The 19,031-nt window shown below is 42.0% G+C and overlaps 1 protein-coding gene across 2 annotated transcripts in view; it reads right to left on the bottom strand.

Annotated features, from left to right (window-relative positions):
* LOC123992994 overlaps positions 1 to 19,031 on the bottom strand; it is a 38,157-nt gene that overhangs the window by 4,000 nt on the left and 15,126 nt on the right. Inside the window, exons 2-4 of one of the 2 annotated variants that reach the window (XM_046294714.1) lie at positions 16,384 to 16,911; positions 15,766 to 15,813; positions 1,408 to 1,539 (exon numbers count right to left, since the gene is read on the bottom strand). In XM_046294714.1, coding sequence (XP_046150670.1) covers positions 1,408 to 1,539; positions 15,766 to 15,813; positions 16,384 to 16,539 — 336 coding nt within the window. In that variant the 5' untranslated portion in view covers positions 16,540 to 16,911. The remainder of the gene's footprint in view (positions 1 to 1,407; positions 1,540 to 15,765; positions 15,814 to 16,383; positions 16,912 to 19,031) is intronic. The other variant, XM_046294715.1, reaches the window with a different exon arrangement.

Here is a 19,031-nt window from a genome sequence, read left to right as displayed (position 1 = left end):
AAGTACTTGCAAAAAAAAACTATGTTGAGAATTTATAATGCAGGCACATTTATGTTAATTTGCCTAACGCAAGCCATGACATTTTAAGACTGTGTTTTTAACAATTAACTAAGGTTTCCAATTTCAATTTCAGCAATGAAAATGAATGCGATTTGAAATACATTTACTGAACAGGCAGATATGTAATCAAAGCTGTTGCAAAGTGGTGTTATTGTCACGCCCTGACCGTAGATTGCTTTGTATGTTTCTATTTTTAGTTTGGTCAGGGTGTGATGTGGGTATTCTATGTTTTGTTCTATGTTTCTATGTTCTATGCGTTTGGCCTGGTATGGTTCCCAATCAGAGGCAGCTGTCAATCGTTGTCTCTGATTGAGAACCATACTTAGGCAGCCTGGTTTCACCCTTGAGTTGTGGATAGTTGTTTTCTGTCTCTGTCTCAGACAGGACTGTTTCGTTTGTTCCGTTTTTTTGTTATTTTGATTTCCCTGTTCAGTGTAATAAAAAGATCATGAACACGTACCACGCTGCACCTTGGTCCTCTCCTCCTTCCACCTACGACGATTGTTACAGTTATGCATTACTTTTTTGTCTAAATCGGAATATCAGTTATAAAAAGATATAGCTGCAAGTGGCAATTCCAGGGGCCAAGCACACCATACTCACATTCAAGCCACCATGTGGTCAATCAGAGTGACATTGGAGTGACTTTCTATCATTGTGCAAAGTTTCGTGACAAAAGACCAGGCGGTTATTTAGTGTCATCAAATCATATAGGAATGAAGAGTAGCAGCATTTTATTTAAAAAATATTTATAGTGGGGATAAAAAAGTCTAATCTGCGGAAAATCTAATGGGCAGAGTTTATAGGTCCTTATGGGAAACAAAAATGGGAAACAAATGTCCATGTATGTACAAATTGACATTGACTGTAGCTCAAACGGGGCAGGTGATATGCTTGTTCAAAGTTTGGAATTTCAGTTGATCACTATACACAGTATATTAGAGAATGGGGCCAGCAACCGGACGATTTCCGGTTTGAATCACAGTGCTAATTGTTCTCATCAATAATGTCCAAAATATCAGAATTGGGCTGCCTGTGTAAAAGCAGCCTTAGTAGTGCTGGGATTTCTAAACTATTCCACTGAGATGGTTTGTATCTTAAAATAACAATGTCTGAGTAATGAGCACACCATGCCAATGGAGTCAATGGAGACATGAACCTTATGTTTCTCTTATAAACACAGATGGAATTCTATTCAGACTCTCAGCATTTTCACCAAGACAACAAACAGCTCTATAGCTGGAATTAAAGTGTACTAAGACAGCCAAAGGACAAGGTAGAATCAAAAACATCCCAATGCACCTCAAATGCAGCTGGCCTGTGTCTCCCTCACACTGATTGGCTTACCTGTTTGATCAAGGACTTCAGCCGGATGGATAGTTTTGGCTTGTATATGGGTGAGGACTTATTCCCAGTTTCTAACACCAGGACATTCACTTCTTTTTCAAAGCATATGAGTGTGGACGTGGGGCACTTCTGCTGAAGAGAGTAGGGGATATAATTAAACTCAAACAATGGATGTAAAACATCTGTAAGAAAGTCACACAACACGATGGGGGGTCAAGAGGGTTTTGTAGCAATGAGAACCTCCAGAACACATATAACAGATCCAGATGTCTCTTTCTTTGGTGATGAGAGAGGAGAGTTACATTCATGTCATGTAAAATGCTTTGAGTTATAATCCCATTATATCCATTTAAAAAATAAATAATCAGGCCGGAGTATGGACGCCTCAAAACAACTCAGTTAACTCAGGATGATACAATCCAACAATTATAGTTCAATATTGTGTCTAACTGTCTAACTTTCAGCGCAATGAGTGTCACTTATTATACAGTACCAGCCAAAAGTTTGACACACCTACTCATTCAAGGGTTTTTCTTTATTTTGTCTATTTTCTACATTGTGGAATAATAGTGTGTCACGGTCACTGTAATGAATGGACCAAGACGCAGCGTGCGTAGAGTTCCACATATTTTAATAAATCGAAACTCACCAAACAAAACAAGCAAGCAAGCAAACAAGCAAGCAAAAACTAAACGTTCTGGACTGCTCACAGGTAGCTACACAAACACAAGATCCCACAAAGCACAAAGGGCTGCCTAAACATGATCCCCAATCAGAGACAACGATAAACTGCTGCCTCTGATTGGGTAAAGTACCAGGCCAACATAGATGATTAAACACCTAGATAACCCACCCTAGTCATTGTCACGCCCCAATCAACATAGAGAATAAACAGCTCTCTATGGTCAGGCCGTGACATAGTGATGACATCAAAGCCATGAAATAACATGTATGGAATAATGTAGTAAGCAAAAAAAGTGTTTCCAGATTGACTGACCTTCATGTCTTAAAGTAATGTAATGGTGTAGCAGTCGGACGTGTGTTTGTCTTGTCCGGTGTAAATAGTAAATAGTCTGTTTCTTCGGGGGTTTTTCACATATTTTAATCTCACTTTCCATCTATGAACTAAATATAATTTCCTGCAACCCGCCTCACTCAATGTGGTACGGATCTGCTATCTTTATACTTTATATCTGGAACCTCCATCAGAAGCTCGCCAGCTAACTAGCGACTAGCTATTAGTCACCGTTAGCCACGGCTAGCTGTCTTCACCTTTAGCTCGGACACCAGCAGCTTCAGCACGGTCAATACTTGCTAGTCAATACCTGCCAGCGATATCAACTTAGAGCATTTCGGACTGCTTTTCTCTACCACATCACCGGATTTCTGCCGCAAGCTCTGGACCATTACACCGGATCATCACAGCTAGCTAGATGCAACCGAGTCGCTATTGTTGGCTAACGCCTCTGTCCCGAAGCAAGCACCAGTTAGCCTTGAGCTAGCCTACAGCTAGGCCCATCTCCTGGCTAGCCGATACAGAATACCAGCTAATTCCTGGACTACAACGCCCAGGAATTACAACAACCCTTTATTGTCGACACAGAGCCCCGCCAATCCATCACGACTGGTCTGCCGACGTAATCGTCCGATGTGGTTTCAACAGGCTTTTCTGTTGCGATGTCACCGAAGACCCATCTGCTAGCCCCGGCCCGCTAGCTTTCTGAACGCCATGTCTCCCACTCACCTAGCGTAGCAGCAACTACCAAACTGCTCCCAGACTCACCTATTGCTGCTCTTTGGACCATATGATCACTCGGCTACACAGCTGATGCCTGCTGGATGTTCACTAACATGGTAACTCATTGTGGTTATCTATTGGCCCCAGCATCGAATTCAGGTCCTGTGTGTATGTAACTGACCCTCTGCCCATTCACCGCCATTTACCTGTTGTTGTCTTAGCTCTCCTGATCAACACCTGTGATTGCTTTATGCCTCTCTCTGTTCTGACTTAGAATATGTGGACAACTACAAATACCTAGGTGTCTGGATAGACTGTAAACTCTCCTTCCAGACTCACATTAAGCATCTCCAATCCAAAATTAAATCTAGAATCGGCTTCCTATTTCGCAACAAAGCATCCTTCACTCATGCTGCCAAACATACCATCGGAAAACTGAATATCCTTGACTTTGGCGATGTCATTTACAAATAGCCTACAACACTACTCAGCAAATTGGATGCAGCTTATCACAGTGCCATCCGTTTTGTCACCAAAGCCTCATATACTACCCACCACTGCAGCTCACAAATCACTGCACCTGTACATAGCCCATTTGTAAATAGCCCATCCAACTACCTCCTCCCCATATTGTTATTTATTTTTTTGCTCCTTTGCCTCCCAGTATCTACTTGCACATTCATCTTCTGCACATCTATCACTCCAGTGTTTAATTGCTAAATTGTAATTACTTCGCCACTACGGCCTATTTATTGCCTTACCTCCCTAATCTTACCTCATTTGCACACAATGTATATATACTTTTCTATTGTGTTATTGACTGTATGTTTGTTTATTCCATGTGTAACTCTGTGTTGTTGTTTGTGTCACACTGCTTTGCTTTATCTTGGCCAGGTCACAGTTGTAAATGAGAACTTGTCCTCAACTGATGGACTATCGGTCTCTTTGCTTATTTAAGCTGTTCTTTCCATAATATGGACTTTGTCTTTTACCAAATAGGGCTATCTTCTGTATACCAACCCTACCTTGTCACAACACAACTGATTAGCTAAAACACATTAAGAAGGAAAGATATTCCCCCAATGAACCTTTAACAAGGCACACATGTGTGGTTCCCACCATGAAGCATGGAGGATGAGGTGTGATGGTGTGGGGGTGCTTTGCTGGTGACACTCTAGTTGATTTATTTAGAATTCAAGGCACACTTAACCAGCATGGCTACCGCAGCATTCTGCAGCGATACGCCATCCCATTTGCGCTTAGTGGGACTATCATTTCTTTTTCAAGAGGACAGTGACCCAAAACACACCTCCAGGCTGTGTAAGGGCTATTTGACCAAGAAGGAGAGTGATGGAGTGCTGCATCATATGACCTGACCTTCACAATCACCCGACCTCAACCCAATTGAGATGGTTTGGGATGAGTTGGACTGCGGAGTGAAGGAAAAGCAGCCAAAAAGTGCTCACCATATGTGGGAACTCCTTCAAGAATGTTGGCAAAGCAATTCCAGGTCACTACCTCATGAAGTAGTTTTGATGTCTTCACTATTATTCTACAATATAGAAAATATTAAAAATAAAGAAAAACCCTGGAATGAGTAGGTGTGTCCAAACTTTAACTGGTACTGTATGTCTCCAAAATTTGGTCAAATACAATGCCTAGTGAGTCTACACGTCCCTTGGACAGTCTTCACATCCCTTGCACAGTCTACACGTCCCTTGCAAGACCTGGGCGGACCAACCCCTGTATTTTGGTTAGCGTGCCAGGTGGTGCTAAAGATTAGGTAAGTAGTGGGAAGGCGGGTAATTTTTACTTTCTTTGCTTTGGTTCTTTGTTAACAACTACAGACCAGTATCCCTTCTTTCTTTTCTCTCCAAAACTCTTGAACGTGCCGTCCTCCTTGGTCAGCTCTCCCGCTATCTCTCTCAGAATGACCTTCTTGATCCAAATCAGTCAGGTTTCAAGACTAGTCATTCAACTGAGACTGCTCTTCTCTGTATCACGGAGGCGCTCCGCACCGCTAAAGCTAACTCTCTCTCCTCTGCTCTCATCCTTCTAGACCTATCGGCTGCCTTCGATACTGTGAACCATCAGATCCTCCTCTCCACCCTCTCCGAGTTGGGCATCTCTGGCGCGGCCCACGCTTGGATTGCGTCCTACCTGACAGGTCGCTTCTACCAGGTGGCGTGGCGAGAATCTGTCTCCTCACCACGCGCTCTCACCACTGGTGTCCCCCAGGGCTCTGTTCTAGGCCCTCTCCTATTCTCGCTATACACCAAGTCACTTGGCTCTGTCATAACCTCACATGGTCTCTCCTATCATTGCTATGCAGACGACACACAATTAATCTTCTCCTTTCCCCCTTCTGATGACCAGGTGGCGAATCGCATCTCTGCATGTCTAGCAGACATATCAGTGTGGATGACGGATCACCATCTCAAGCTGAACTTCGGCAAGACGGAGCTGCTCTTCCTCCCGGGGAAGGACTGCCCGTTCCATGATCTCGCCATCACGGTTGACAACTCCATTGTGTCCTCCTCCCAGAGTGCTAAGAACCTTGGCGTGATCCTGGACAACACCCTGTCGTTCTCAACTAACATCAAGGCGGTGGCCCGTTCCTGTAGGTTCATGCTCTACAACATCCGCAGAGTACGACCTTGCCTCACACAGGAAGCGGCGCAGGTCCTAATCCAGGCACTTGTCATCTCCCGTCTGGGATTACTGCAACTCGCTGTTGGCTGGGCTCCCTGCCTGTGCCATTAAACCCCTACAACTCATCCAGAACGCCGCAGCCCGTCTAGTGTTCAACCTTCCCAAGTTCTCTCACGTCACCCCGCTCCTCCGCTCTCTCCACTGGCTTCCAGTTGAAGCTCGCATCCGCTACAAGACCATGGTGCTTGCCTACGGAGCTGTGAGGGGAACGGCACCTCAGTACCTCCAGGCTCTGATCAGGCCCTACACCCAAATAAGGGCACTGCGTTCATCCACCTCTGGCCTGCTCGTCTCCCTACCACTGAGGAAGTACAGTTCCCGCTCAGCCCAGTCAAAACTGTTCGCTGCTCTGGCTCCCCAATGGTGGAACAAACTTCCTCACGACGCCAGGACAGCGGAGTCAATCACCACCTTCCGGAGACACCTGAAACCCCACCTCTTTAAGGAATACTTAGGATAGGATAAAGTAATCCTTCTCACCCCCTCCCCCTTAAAATATTTAGATGCACTATTGTAAAGTGGCTGTTCCACTGGATGTCATAAGGTGAATGCACCAATTTGTAAGTCGCTCTGGATAAGAGCGTCTGCTAAATGACTTAAATGTAAATATGTTAAATGTTCCGTCCAGACCCTTTTCCCCTCTTACCGTGTTAAGGAATAATAAAATCCCTGTAAACTGTATTTTTCTCTGCCTCTGTCGTACTTCCCCGCACCTACGATCACATACTTTTTTTCACTCCACGGGGAGTTGAGATGTAGCAGGGTGTTGCAATCCATCCTCCAAGAGGCGTACATAACAGTATTGTGGAGTAACTACAGTGTTATTGATCCATCCTCAGTTTTCACAGTCATTAAACTCTGTGACTGTTTTAAAGTCTGAATTGGCCTCATGGTGAAATTCCTTAGCGTTTTCCTTCCTCTCCGGCAACTGAGTTAGGAAGGTCAACATCCTAAGTGTAATTAATAACTCCACACTCCGCTTTTTTTTTAACCCATCTACCAATAGGTGCCCTTCATTGCGAGGCATTGGAAAACCTCCCTGGTCTTTGTGGTTGAACCTGTGTTGGAATTTCACTGCTTGACTGATGGACCTTACAGATAATTGTATATGTGGGGTACAGAGATGAGGTAGTCATTCAAAAATCATCCATGCAACTTGTGACTTGTTCAGAAAATGATTACTCCTGAACTTATTTAGGCTTATGGTTGAATAGTTATTGAATCAAGAAAGGATGTGGAAAAAGTCAAGGGTGTGAAGGTGTGAATACTTTGTCAAAATTGCTCAATCCCCACCGGAAAGCCCTTCTGGTGTGTTAACATTCTTTAACACAGCCTTCTGTCTTTTCACTTGGTCATGCAGGCCAGGAATGTTAAGTGAAATTAATATTGCTTAACCTCTGTATTTTGTATTGCGTATTGTGGTGGCAGTGAAGGGGATTCACCTAGGGGTCATGATAGGGGCTGTACCAATTGTTTGATGTATTATAATAATTGATTATGCGTATGTTGTATTAATAGAAGGCCCCGCCCTCCTTACATTTATAGGGTCTGAGACTACAGATTAATAATATATATACATTATGAGGTTTAATATTGTTTCACAGTTCTTTTCTAGGCTCTCTGCCTCTTATGAAGAAACTGTCTGAGAAATGTGTGACTGTGAAGACAGAATTCTGCAGGGAAGCATAAGGGCGGCAGGGTAGCCTAGTTAGTGGTTAGATCGTTGGACTAGTAATTGGAAGGTTGCAAGTTCAAACCCCTGAGCTGACAAGGTACAAATCTGTCGTTCTGCCCCTGAACAGGCAGTTAACCCACTGTTCCTCGGCCCTCATTGAAAATAAGAATTTGTTCTTAACTGACTCGCCTAGTTAAATAAAGGTAAAATAAGAGATTAGTCAGACATTCCACTATAAATCAACTTGGACATTTACTGCTAAGCTTTTAGATCGCTATATAAACAAGGGTTTTAGTGTTGAGTAGGCATGGTTTTGGTCTCATGAGTAAAGGATGATGGAGGCTGTGACATCACTAGGGCTGGACTTCGGGTTTAATAAAATAACTTGGGACCTTTCCTCGATGCAGAACTTACTCTGAAACATGTGCTATGTTCCTGTTGTCAACTTCTGTCTGCAATTGCATTAATAAAGGTTTTTGAATGATTTAATTAAAGATATTGTCATAATGCTAATTTCACCAATGATTGACAAGGAACAAGGAAATGAACCCCAACATTTGGTGAGCTAGCCAGGAGTGAATGTCAAACCTCGGTTGAAGAAGATTCCACATCATGTGTCAGAGCTCCAAATTTAAAAAGGTAAGCAGACACCTGTTGAATTTAAGTCTGTAATTAATTGGCATTCACTGGTGGGGTTTCCCTCTAACAAGTAAGTGGCACCTCACTCAAGCTAAAATATAGACATACACTTTGAATATGAAATAGTCGGAGTCTAGTTTGGTGTAATTACGTAACGGGCTATTGGTGAAATGCATGATGTCGATATAGGATGAATGTTTTTTTTTTCTTTGTTGTTAGAGGTAGTTCGGCGACAATTACCCAATACTAGTTGGCACAGGTGATTCAGCGTTAATCACCTAATTTTATTTGTTCGAGGTAATTCAGCGTCAATTACTCATACTAGTTCTTTGTTTATTTGTTAGAGGTAATTCAGAGTGACAATTACCCAGGTTTTAATTTTATTTCTTCGAGGTAATTCAGAGCGACAATTACCCAATACTAGTTCTTTGTTTATTTGTGAGAGGTAATTCAGAGCGACAATTACCCAATACTAGTTCTTTGTTTATTTGTGAGAGGTAATTCAGAGCGACAATTACCCAATACTAGTTGGCACAGGTGATTCAGCGTTAATCACCTAATTTTATTTGTTCGAGGTAATTCAGCGTCAATTACTCATACTAGTTCTTTGTTTATTTGTGAGAGGTAATTCAGAGCGACAATTACCCAATACTAGTTCTTTGTTTATTTGTGAGAGCTAATTCAGAGCGACAATTACCCAATACTAGTTCTTTGTTTATTTGTGAGAGGTAATTCAGAGCGACAATTACCCAATACTAGTTCTTTGTTTATTTGTGAGAGGTAATTCAGAGCGACAATTACCCAATACTAGTTCTTTGTTTATTTGTGAGAGGTAATTCAGAGCGACAATTACCCAATACTAGTTCTTTGTTTATTTGTGAGAGGTAATTCAGAGCGACAATTACTCATACTAGTTCTTTGTTTATTTGTGAGAGGTAATTCAGAGTGACAATTACCCAGGTTTTAATTTTATTTGTTCGAGGTAATTCAGAGCGACAATTACCCAATACTAGTTCTTTGTTTATTTGTGAGAGGTAATTCAGAGCGACAATTACCCAATACTAGTTCTTTGTTTATTTGTGAGAGGTAATTCAGAGCGACAATTACCCAATACTAGTTCTTTGTTTATTTGTGAGAGGTAATTCAGAGCGACAATTACCCAATACTAGTTCTTTGTTTATTTGTGAGAGGTAATTCAGAGCGACAATTACCCAATACTAGTTCTTTGTTTATTTGTGAGAGGTAATTCAGAGCGACAATTACCCAATACTAGTTGGCACAGGTGATTCAGCGTTAATCACCTAATTTTATTTGTTTGAGGTAATTCAGCGTCAATTACTCATACTAGTTCTTTGTTTATTTGTGAGAGGTAATTCAGAGCGACAATTACCCAATACTAGTTCTTTGTTTATTTGTGAGAGGTAATTCAGAGCGACAATTACCCAATACTAGTTCTTTGTTTATTTGTGAGAGGTAATTCAGAGCAACAATTATCAGGGTTTTGAAGAGATGGTTCAGCGTTAATCACCCATTATATATTGGGAGTTAATGCAGCGATCATTACTTAACGGTATTTGGGTTTCAGAGAGGTGGTTATAACTCATCACTTCCATTTTATTTTGGGTTGTAATGCGGGCGATCTTTACTGAAAACTAGTTATTTTATTTTGAAGAGGTACCCAGGGAATGAGTTGAGTTATTTATGAATAGTTCGTTGTATGTTTCATTGTTTGTTTGTGGATTATGGCAGGGTTTACTGGGTAATGGGTAGTGGAATAAAAAGTTAGGAGTAGGACAGAAGTTATTTGAATAAAAGGTATGTGTCACAATCGTTGGTTGAATTAATGGATCAAAGCACAGCGTGCGTAAAGTTCCACATGTTTAATAAATATGCAACTCACCAAAAACAATACAGAAGAAAATGAAACGTGACGTTCTGGCCTGCTCACAGGTAGCTACACAAAAACAAGATCCCACAAACAACAGGCGGGGAAAGGCTGCCTAAATATGATCCCCAATCAGAGACAACAATAGACAGCTGCCTCTGATTGGGAACCATACCAGGCAAACAAAGAAATAGAAAACATAGACCCCCCCCCCTAGTTACACCCTGACCTAACAAAATAGAGAATTAAAAGGATCTCTAAGATCTCTAAGGTCGTGACAATTTGTTAGTGACACTTTCCTACCATAGGACAGTACTGGTGTATAACATATTACTGTTACTATACACCCATAAGATATAACATTAGGAATTGAAGTCTGGCATGCGGGTGTCTCTGTGAGGCCCATGTGTAAAATATACAGTGGGGCAAGAAAGTAGTTAGTCAGCCACCAATTGTGCAAGTTCTCCCACTTAAAAAGATGAGAGGCCTGTAATTTTCATCATAGGTACACTTCAACTATGACAGACAAAATGAGAAAATAAATCTAGAAAATCACATTGTAGGATTTTTAATGAATTTATTTGAAAATTATGGTGGAAAATAAGTATTGGGTCACCTACAAACAAGCAAGATTTCTGGCTCTCACAGACCTGTAACTTCTTCTTTAAGAGGTTCCTCTATCCTCCAATTGTTACCTGTATTAATGGCACCTGTTTGAACTTGTTATCAGTATAAAAGACACCTGTCCACAACCTCAAACAGTCACACTCCAAACTCCACTATGGCCAAGACCAAAGAGCTGTCAAAGGACACCAGAAACAAAATTGTAGACCTGCACCAGGCTGGGAAGACTGCATCTGCAATAGGTAAGCATCTTGGTTTGAAGAAATCAACTGTGGGAGCAATTATTAGGAAATGGAAGACATACAAGACCACTGATGATCTCCCTCGATCTGGGGCTCCACGCAAGATCTCACCCCGTGGGGTCAAAATGATCACAAAAACGGTGAGCAAAAATCCCAGAACCACACCGGGGGACCTAGTGAATGACCTGCAGAGAGTAACAAAGCCTACCATCAGTAACACACTAGTGCCAGACGTGTCCCCCTGCTTAAGCCAGTACATGTCCAGGCCCGTCTGAAGTTTGCTAGAGAGCATTTGGATGATCCAGAAGAAGATTGGGAGAATGTCATATGGTCAGATGAAAACAAAATATAACTTTTTGGTAAAAACTCAAGGACAAAGAATGCTGAGTTGCATCCAAAGAACACCATACCTACTGTGAAGCATGGGGTGGAAACATCATGCTTTGGGGCTGTTTTTCTGCAAAGGGACCAGGACGACTGATCCATGTAAAGGAAAGAATGAATGGGGCCATGTATCGTGAGATTTTGAGTGAAAACCTCCTTCCATCAGCAAGGGCATTGACGATGAAACGTGGCTGGGTATTTCAGCATGACAATGATCCCAAACACACCGCCTGGGCAATGAAGGAGTGGCTTCGTAAGAAGCATTTCAAGGTCCTGGAGTGGCCTAGCCAGTCTCCAGATCTCAACCCCATAGAACATCTTTGAAGGGAGTTGAAAGTCTGTGTTGCCCAGGAACAGCCCCAAAACATCACTGCTCTAGAGGAGATCTGCATGGAGGAATGGGCCAAAATACCAGCAACAGTGTGTGAACCTTGTGAAGACTTACAGAAAACGTTTGACCGCTGTCATTGCCAACAAAGGGTATATAACAAAGTATTGAGATAAACTTTTGTTATTGACCAAATACTTATTTTCCACCATAATTTGCAAATAAATTCATTAAAAATCCTACAATGTGATTTTCTGGATTTTTTTTCTCATTTTATCTCTCTTAGTTGAAGTGTACCTATGATGAAAGGTACAGGCCTCTCTCATCTTTTGAAGTGGGAGAACTTGCACAATTGGTGGCTGACTAAATACTTTTTTGCCCCACTGTATTTGAGTTCAGTAGAACCATTTACTATAGCCTGGAGTAAGTGAGAGTAGAATTAGGATTTCAGTAGCAACCACTGTTATTTAACACACACTGAAAGAAGATATGTACATAGGCATATTCCTACATATTACACCCACTGTAGGATAACCCTATAGAAATTGGAAAACACGTTACACCCAGACTATCTAAATAAAAAGCCGGGGCACCATGGCACAGTCAAACCAGAATGAGGAGATAGGAGCAATGAAGCCTGTCACGCCTGTTGAATATATGCAAAATAAGTTTCCTACCGTGGAATTTACTTTTTCTTTTATGAAACAGCATGTCTGGACAGTGATGGCAGGAGAAAATAGATATCCAATGGTTGGTTCATTCAACAACACTACGTTGGATTTAGTCAAGGGGATAAGAAACATGGACAAAAAGAAGGGAATAAAGAAGAGTGCCCTTGTATCAGAAACTGTGATTGAAATGATGATGCTGAAGGACAGATCTTCATAAACAAGGCTAGCGTGACCAAACTAAAGATGGAGAGAACAATAGAATGCGGAAGAAAAGAACTGGGTCAGGACAAAGGCAAAACAGGAGTACTCCCCACCGCCCCGCTGTCGTATGAGAATCAACCCAGAGGACCCCTGGGTGACTATACACAGATCTACCCTCTCATGCCATTGACAGAAGAAAATGGAGAAGCAACCACAAAGGAGGTGGATGGCACAACAACAGCATCAAGCGACAGGAGAACAGTAGAATTGGATGAAAGAAAGAAAAACAAGGCACAGTTCCTGGAGAAAGTTTCCCATCGTCACCCCAACACACTCCACAAAAAGGAACAGACTGGAAGACCCTAGACATCTGCTCAAGTTGTTTCTACAGGCTCACCACAACTAATGTCTGAGAAATGTGTGACTGTGAAGACAGAACTCTGCAGGGGAGTGTAAGAGATTAGTCAGACATTCCACTATAAATCAACTTGGATATTTACTGCTAAGCTTTTAGATCACTATATAAACAAGAGTTAATGTTGAGTAGGCATGGTTTTGGTCTCATGAGTAAAAGATAATGATGTAGGCAGTGACATCACTAGGGCTGGACTTCGGGTTTAATAAAATAACTTGAGACTTTTTCTTTGATGCAGAACTTACTCGGAAACATGTGTTATGTTCCTGTTGTCAACTTCTGTCTGCAATTGCATTAATAAAGGTTTTTGAATGATTTAATTAAAGATATTTTCATAATGCTAATTTCACCAATGAGCCAATGATTGACAAGGAACAAGGAAACGAACCCCAACAGCAGCATCATGTTCTGGGTATGATTGTCCCCAGCAGGGACTGGGGAGCATTACACAATTACACACGTTTATGCCAAAAACAAAACAGAATGGCTTTCCAATAGGTGTTGAGTGTTTCTGACTGGTTTATTCTCATTCCTGACTTAAATCTTCATGAAAATCTGTGAAAAGGTTTGAATACTGCTGTTCAACAATTCCCAAACAAAATTATTAGCTTGAGTAATTCTGACAAAAACCATGGATATGTTGCCCTAAGAGTTGTGCAAGGTTGGTTGAATCTTATTCACAATTATTCACAGCTGCAATGGCTGCCAAAAGTGCTTCCACTAATTATTAACTCTGGGATAGAGTTAGTCTTCCGACTAGCTTGGAAAGACAGTACCGTGCAGTATCGAAGAGCCCTTACTGCTGCTCGATCGTCCTATTTTTCCAACTTAATTGAGGAAAATTAGTACAATCTGAAATGTATTTTTGATACTGTCGCAAAGCTAACTAAAAAGCAACATTCCCCAAGTTGAGGATGGCTTTCACTTCAGCAGTCATAAATTCATGAACTTCTTTGAGGAAAAGATCATGATTATTAGAAAGCAAATTACGGACTCCTCTTTAAATCTAGGTATTCCTTCAAAGCTCAGTTGTCCTGAGTCTGCACAACTCTGCCAGGACCTAGGATCAAGAGAGACACTCAAGTGTTTTAGTACTACATCTCTTGACACAATGATGAAAATAATCATGGCCTCTAAACCTTCAAGCTGCATACTGGACCCTATTCCAACTAAACTACTGAAAGAGCTGCTTCCTGTGCTTGGCCCTCCTATGTTGAACATAATAAACGGCTCTCTATCCACCGGATGTGTACCAAACTCACTAAAAGTGGCAGTAATAAACCCTCTCTTGAAAAAGCCAAACCGTGACCCAGAAAATATAAAAACCTATCAGCCTATATCGAATCTTCCATTCCTCTCAAAATTTTTAGAAAAGGCTGTTGTGCAGCAACTCACTGCCTTCCTGAAGACAACAATGTATACGAAATGCTTCAGTCTGGTTTTAGACCCCATGATAGCACTGAGACTGCACTTGTGAAGGTGGTAAATGACCTTTTAATGGCATCAGACCGGGGCTCTGCATCTGTCCTCGTGCTCCTAGACCTTAGTGATGCTTTTGATACCATCGATCACCACATTCTTTTGGAGAGATTGGAAACCCAAATTGGTCTACATGGACAAGTTCTGTCCTGGTTTAGATCTTATCTGTCGGAAAGATATCAGTTTGTCTCTGTGAATGGCTTGTCCTCTGACAAATCAACTGTAAATTTCGGTGTTCCTTAAGGTTCCGTTTTAGGACCACTATTGTTTTCACTATATATTTGACCTCTTGGGTATGTCATTCGAAAACATAATGTTAACTTTCACTGCTATGCGGATGACACACAGCTGTACATTTCAATGAAACATGGTGAAGCCCCAAAATTGACCTCGCTAGAAGCCTGTGTTTCAGACAAAAGGAAGTGGATGGCTGCAAACTTTCTACTACTTAAGATATCCCTCTAGTGGTGTGGGGGCTGTGCTTTGGCAAAGTGGGTGGGGTTATGTCCTTCCTGTTTGGCCCTGTCCGGGGGTATCATCAGATGGGGCCACAGTGTCTCCTGACCCCTCCTGTCTCAGCCTCCAGTATTTATGCTGCAGTAGTTTATGTGTCGGGGGGCTAGGGTCAGTCAGTTATATCTGGAGTACTTCTCCGGTCTTATCCGGTGTCCTGTGTGAATTTAAGTATGCTCTCTCTAATTCTCTCTTTCTTTCTCTCTCTCAGAGGATCTGAGCCCGAGGACCATGCTTCAGGACTACCTGGCATGATGACTCCTTGCTGTCCCCAGTCCACCTGGCCGTGCTGCTGCTCCAGTTTCAACTGTTCTGCCTGCGGCTATGGAATCCTGATCTGTTCACCGGACGTGCTACCGGTCCCAGACCTATTATTTGACCATGCTGGTCATTTATGAACATTTGAACGTCTTGGCCATATTCTGTTATAATCTCCACCCGGCACAGCCAGAAGAGGACTGACCACCCCTCATAGCCTGGTTCCTCTCTAGGTTTCTTCCTAGGTTTTGGCCTTTCTAGGGAGTTTTTCCTAGCCAACGTGCTTCAACACCTGCATTGCTTGCTGTTTGGGGTTTTAGGCTGGGTTTCTGTACAGCACTTTGAGATATCAGCTGATGTACGAAAGGCTATATAAATACATTTGATTTGATTTGATCAATGAAGACATTTTAATTTCCTATTTTGTATTAATTTGGAACATTTTCTGTAAAATGTTTTTTTTAGATCTGTAGGAAAAATACATTTTTTTATTTTATTTTAGGGCAGCGTAATGTGAATGCTGTGCAACCGGTGTAGAGACTTTGACTAGCGACTGTGTTATTAATGCAGAAACAGCACAAATAAACCACATACCTGATAATCAGCCAAAGTTGGGGTGTACAGTCTACAATCAAATGATTCCTGGTAAGAGAGAAAATAACAGGCTACAACACAGATAATGTAAACATAAAAACAAACAGTCAAAAGGTAATGTAATTGTGTGCTGATGTTGATTCTACAGTGTGTTGAATTGTATTCCATCATAGACTGAGTGTACACAACATTAGGAACACCTGCTCTTTCACAGCTTTCACCTGGTCAGTCTATGATTCGTTATTGATGTCACTTGTTAAATACACTTCAATCGTGGTAGTCGGTGCCAGGCGCACCGGTTTGAGTGTGTCAAAACTTGCAATGCTGCTGGGTTTTTCACACTCAACGGTTTCCCGTGTGTATCAAAAATGGGCCACCACCAAAAGGACATCCAGCCAACTGGACACAGCTGTGGGAAGCACTGGAATCAACATGGGCTGGAATCCCTGTGAAATGCTTTCAACACCTTGTAGAGTCCCTGCCTGACGAATTGAGTCTGTTCTGAGGGTAAAAGGGGGTGCAACTCAATATTTGGAAGGTGTTCCTAATGTTAAGTAAACTCAGTGTTTGAGGTAATATGAAAAACAAGTGGAGAAAAAAATGAAAACATCTTGATACCATCTTGTGAACTTCCTCAATGCATTTTCGCACAATTCCGGGAAGTTCTTTACTGCACATGGATTTTCCATATGCCTGTTTCATTGTCATGGCGATGAAGAAGAGAAACCACAGCAAAAGGGTTAGAAGAGTGTCAGTTCTCTGTCTCCTCAGCATGGCATGGGCCCACTCTTTCACAGGAGCTTCAGATCAGTAGAGAAGTAGCTCAAAATTAAGATAACTATTTTAAAATCCGCCATTGTTTTGGGATTCAGCATATTGTCCATGTCAACTGCAGCCTTCTTAGTGACACTACATCTCCTGTGTGTCCTGGGAAGAAGCAGTAGAGATGAGGCAAGACTCCAGCTATGTGCCTCCTTCTTAGCCAGTAGGCTTCCCACTTTTGGATGAGGGGTAAAACACTCTGTCTTCTATCTTCCTGGAGACCTGTTATGCAGCATCTCTCTTGTGTGTCCTGGAAAGCAGCGCAGCAGAAGAGATGAGGCAAGCCGTCAGCATCTGCCTCCTTTTTCTTGTCTATGCTCCTCACTGTTGAGAGAGAGAGAGAGAGAGAGAGAGAGAGAGAGAGAGAGAGAGAGAGAGAGAGAGAGAGAGAGAGAAGTGAACAATGATTATGGAGAGAACATTACTGTCATTTACGTAAGCCATGTCATACATCATTCAGCACTGATTATAAAAGATACTTAAAAAAAAAATATTCTGTGCAATTCACATTTAGTTAATCTATGTATCCTACTTGAAAAAATAAATACAATTTAAAAGGAGAAGAAGGCTGACATGGAAATTGGAACATACATTGTTTTGTATGGATGTATGCCTAATAGTAAGCCATTGTCAATTCTCGTCTATGGTTACTTTGCTAACTGCTCACTGTCAATTAAGAACTGTCACCCCATGTTACATAGTATTGATTTCATACATACAATTAATTTGTTTGCAAATGCAACTGGGGCCATGTAAAATAATTATTAGGCTACTCATTTTGAATCCACCGGTGGCACCTTGTGTGACCATAAAAGTCTGTGTGCGACCATGCACCGTAAAATGATTTAGTTGCAAAAGTTACTGGCCTGCCATACACCTTAAGGCTTGTTTAAAGTTTGTCTATCGACATGTCTGTGGACAGTTGTTGCAGTGACATCACAAACATTCTATTGTCGTCTGACATCAAACTTATCGTCAAAAACTAAACTTAACATCAAAAATGACAGGTTGCATGACATCAACAGCTTGATGGTCCAAAATAGTATAACTACTGTATTTTAACACCAAGAAACCCATCCTTTAAAAATTAATGAAATATATGTCAATCTAGCAAACCAGGCAACTTTCTAAAGAACATTTTGATTATTTTCTGGCTTGGTAGCTAGCCAGTTCAAATAATGATCATATCATAGCTGTCAACGTCTTAACTTTAGAAAATGTGTTTTCATCATTCCAGGAAAACAAACGCACAACAAGATCATTACTTACAAGTTAATGGCGAGCTAATTACAGAAAACTGCTTGCAGTTGTGAGTGTGACTAAATAAAAGCAGGGTATTCTAATCGGGATGCTGGCCTTCTAGGCAGAGTTGCAAAGAAAAAGACAACTCAGATTGGCCAATAAAAAGAACATACACTGGACAGAGGAAATCTGCATTGTTAGTTTGAGGCCAGTATCCCGGAGTCATGCTATTCTGTGAAGGGAGTAGTACACAGCGTTGTACGAGATCTTCAGTTGCTTGGTAATTTCTTGCATGGACTAGCCTTCATTTCTCAGAACAAGAATAGACTTAAGAGTTTCAGAAGAAAGTGCTTTGTTTCTGGCCATTTTGGGCCTGTAATCGAACCCACAAATGCTGATGCTGTTATGCAGGTGAATGAGGACCCAAAAGCGACTTGGCGAAAACAGTCTTTATTCCAGTAAAGGAAATAGGCAATACTCCTGGACAATCAGAGCAGAAAACAAAACATAAAAAACTTAATTCCACTCGTAGTGATGAGGACAGACTGGAGACTCGACCATTAACTGTAGGTTGCCTCGGGAAGGCACCGACCGTAGCAGACTCAGACACCTGCTCACACGCAGCATCTGAGGGAAACAAGACACGACAGGGCGAGACAAAGACACAGCACGGCGAACAATATACAAGGATCCGACAGGACAGAAACGGAAAACAAGGGGAGAAATAGGGACTCTAATCAGAGGACAAGATAGGGAACAGGTGTGAAAAGACTAAATGATTGAGTAGGAGAATGAGGAACAGCTGGGAGCAGGAACGGAACGATAGAGAGAGAGAGGGAGGGAGAGAGAAAAAAGGAACGAACCTAATAAGACCAGCAGGGGGAAACGAACAGAAGGGAAAGCATAATGACAAGACAATATAAGACAAAACATGACAGTACCCCCCACTCACCGAGCGCCTCCTGGCGCACTCGAGGAGGAATCCTGGCGGCAACGGAGGAAATCATCAATCAGCGAACGGTCCAGCACGTCCCGAGACGGAACCCAACTCCTCTCCTCAGGACCGTAACCCTCCCAATCCACTAAGTATTGGTGACCCCGTCCCCGAGAACGCATGTCCATGATCCTACGTACCTTGTAAATAGGTGCGCTCGACAAGGACGGGGGGGGAAGACGAACGGGGGTGCGAAGAAAGGGCTTGA

The sequence above is a fragment of the Oncorhynchus gorbuscha genome, linkage group LG13 (genome assembly GCF_021184085.1).
Source record: "Oncorhynchus gorbuscha isolate QuinsamMale2020 ecotype Even-year linkage group LG13, OgorEven_v1.0, whole genome shotgun sequence".
In the NCBI taxonomy this organism is placed as follows: Eukaryota; Metazoa; Chordata; class Actinopteri; order Salmoniformes; family Salmonidae; genus Oncorhynchus; species Oncorhynchus gorbuscha.
Note: the sequence above shows the minus strand (reverse complement) of the source record. Positions and strands in the feature narration are given on the sequence as shown.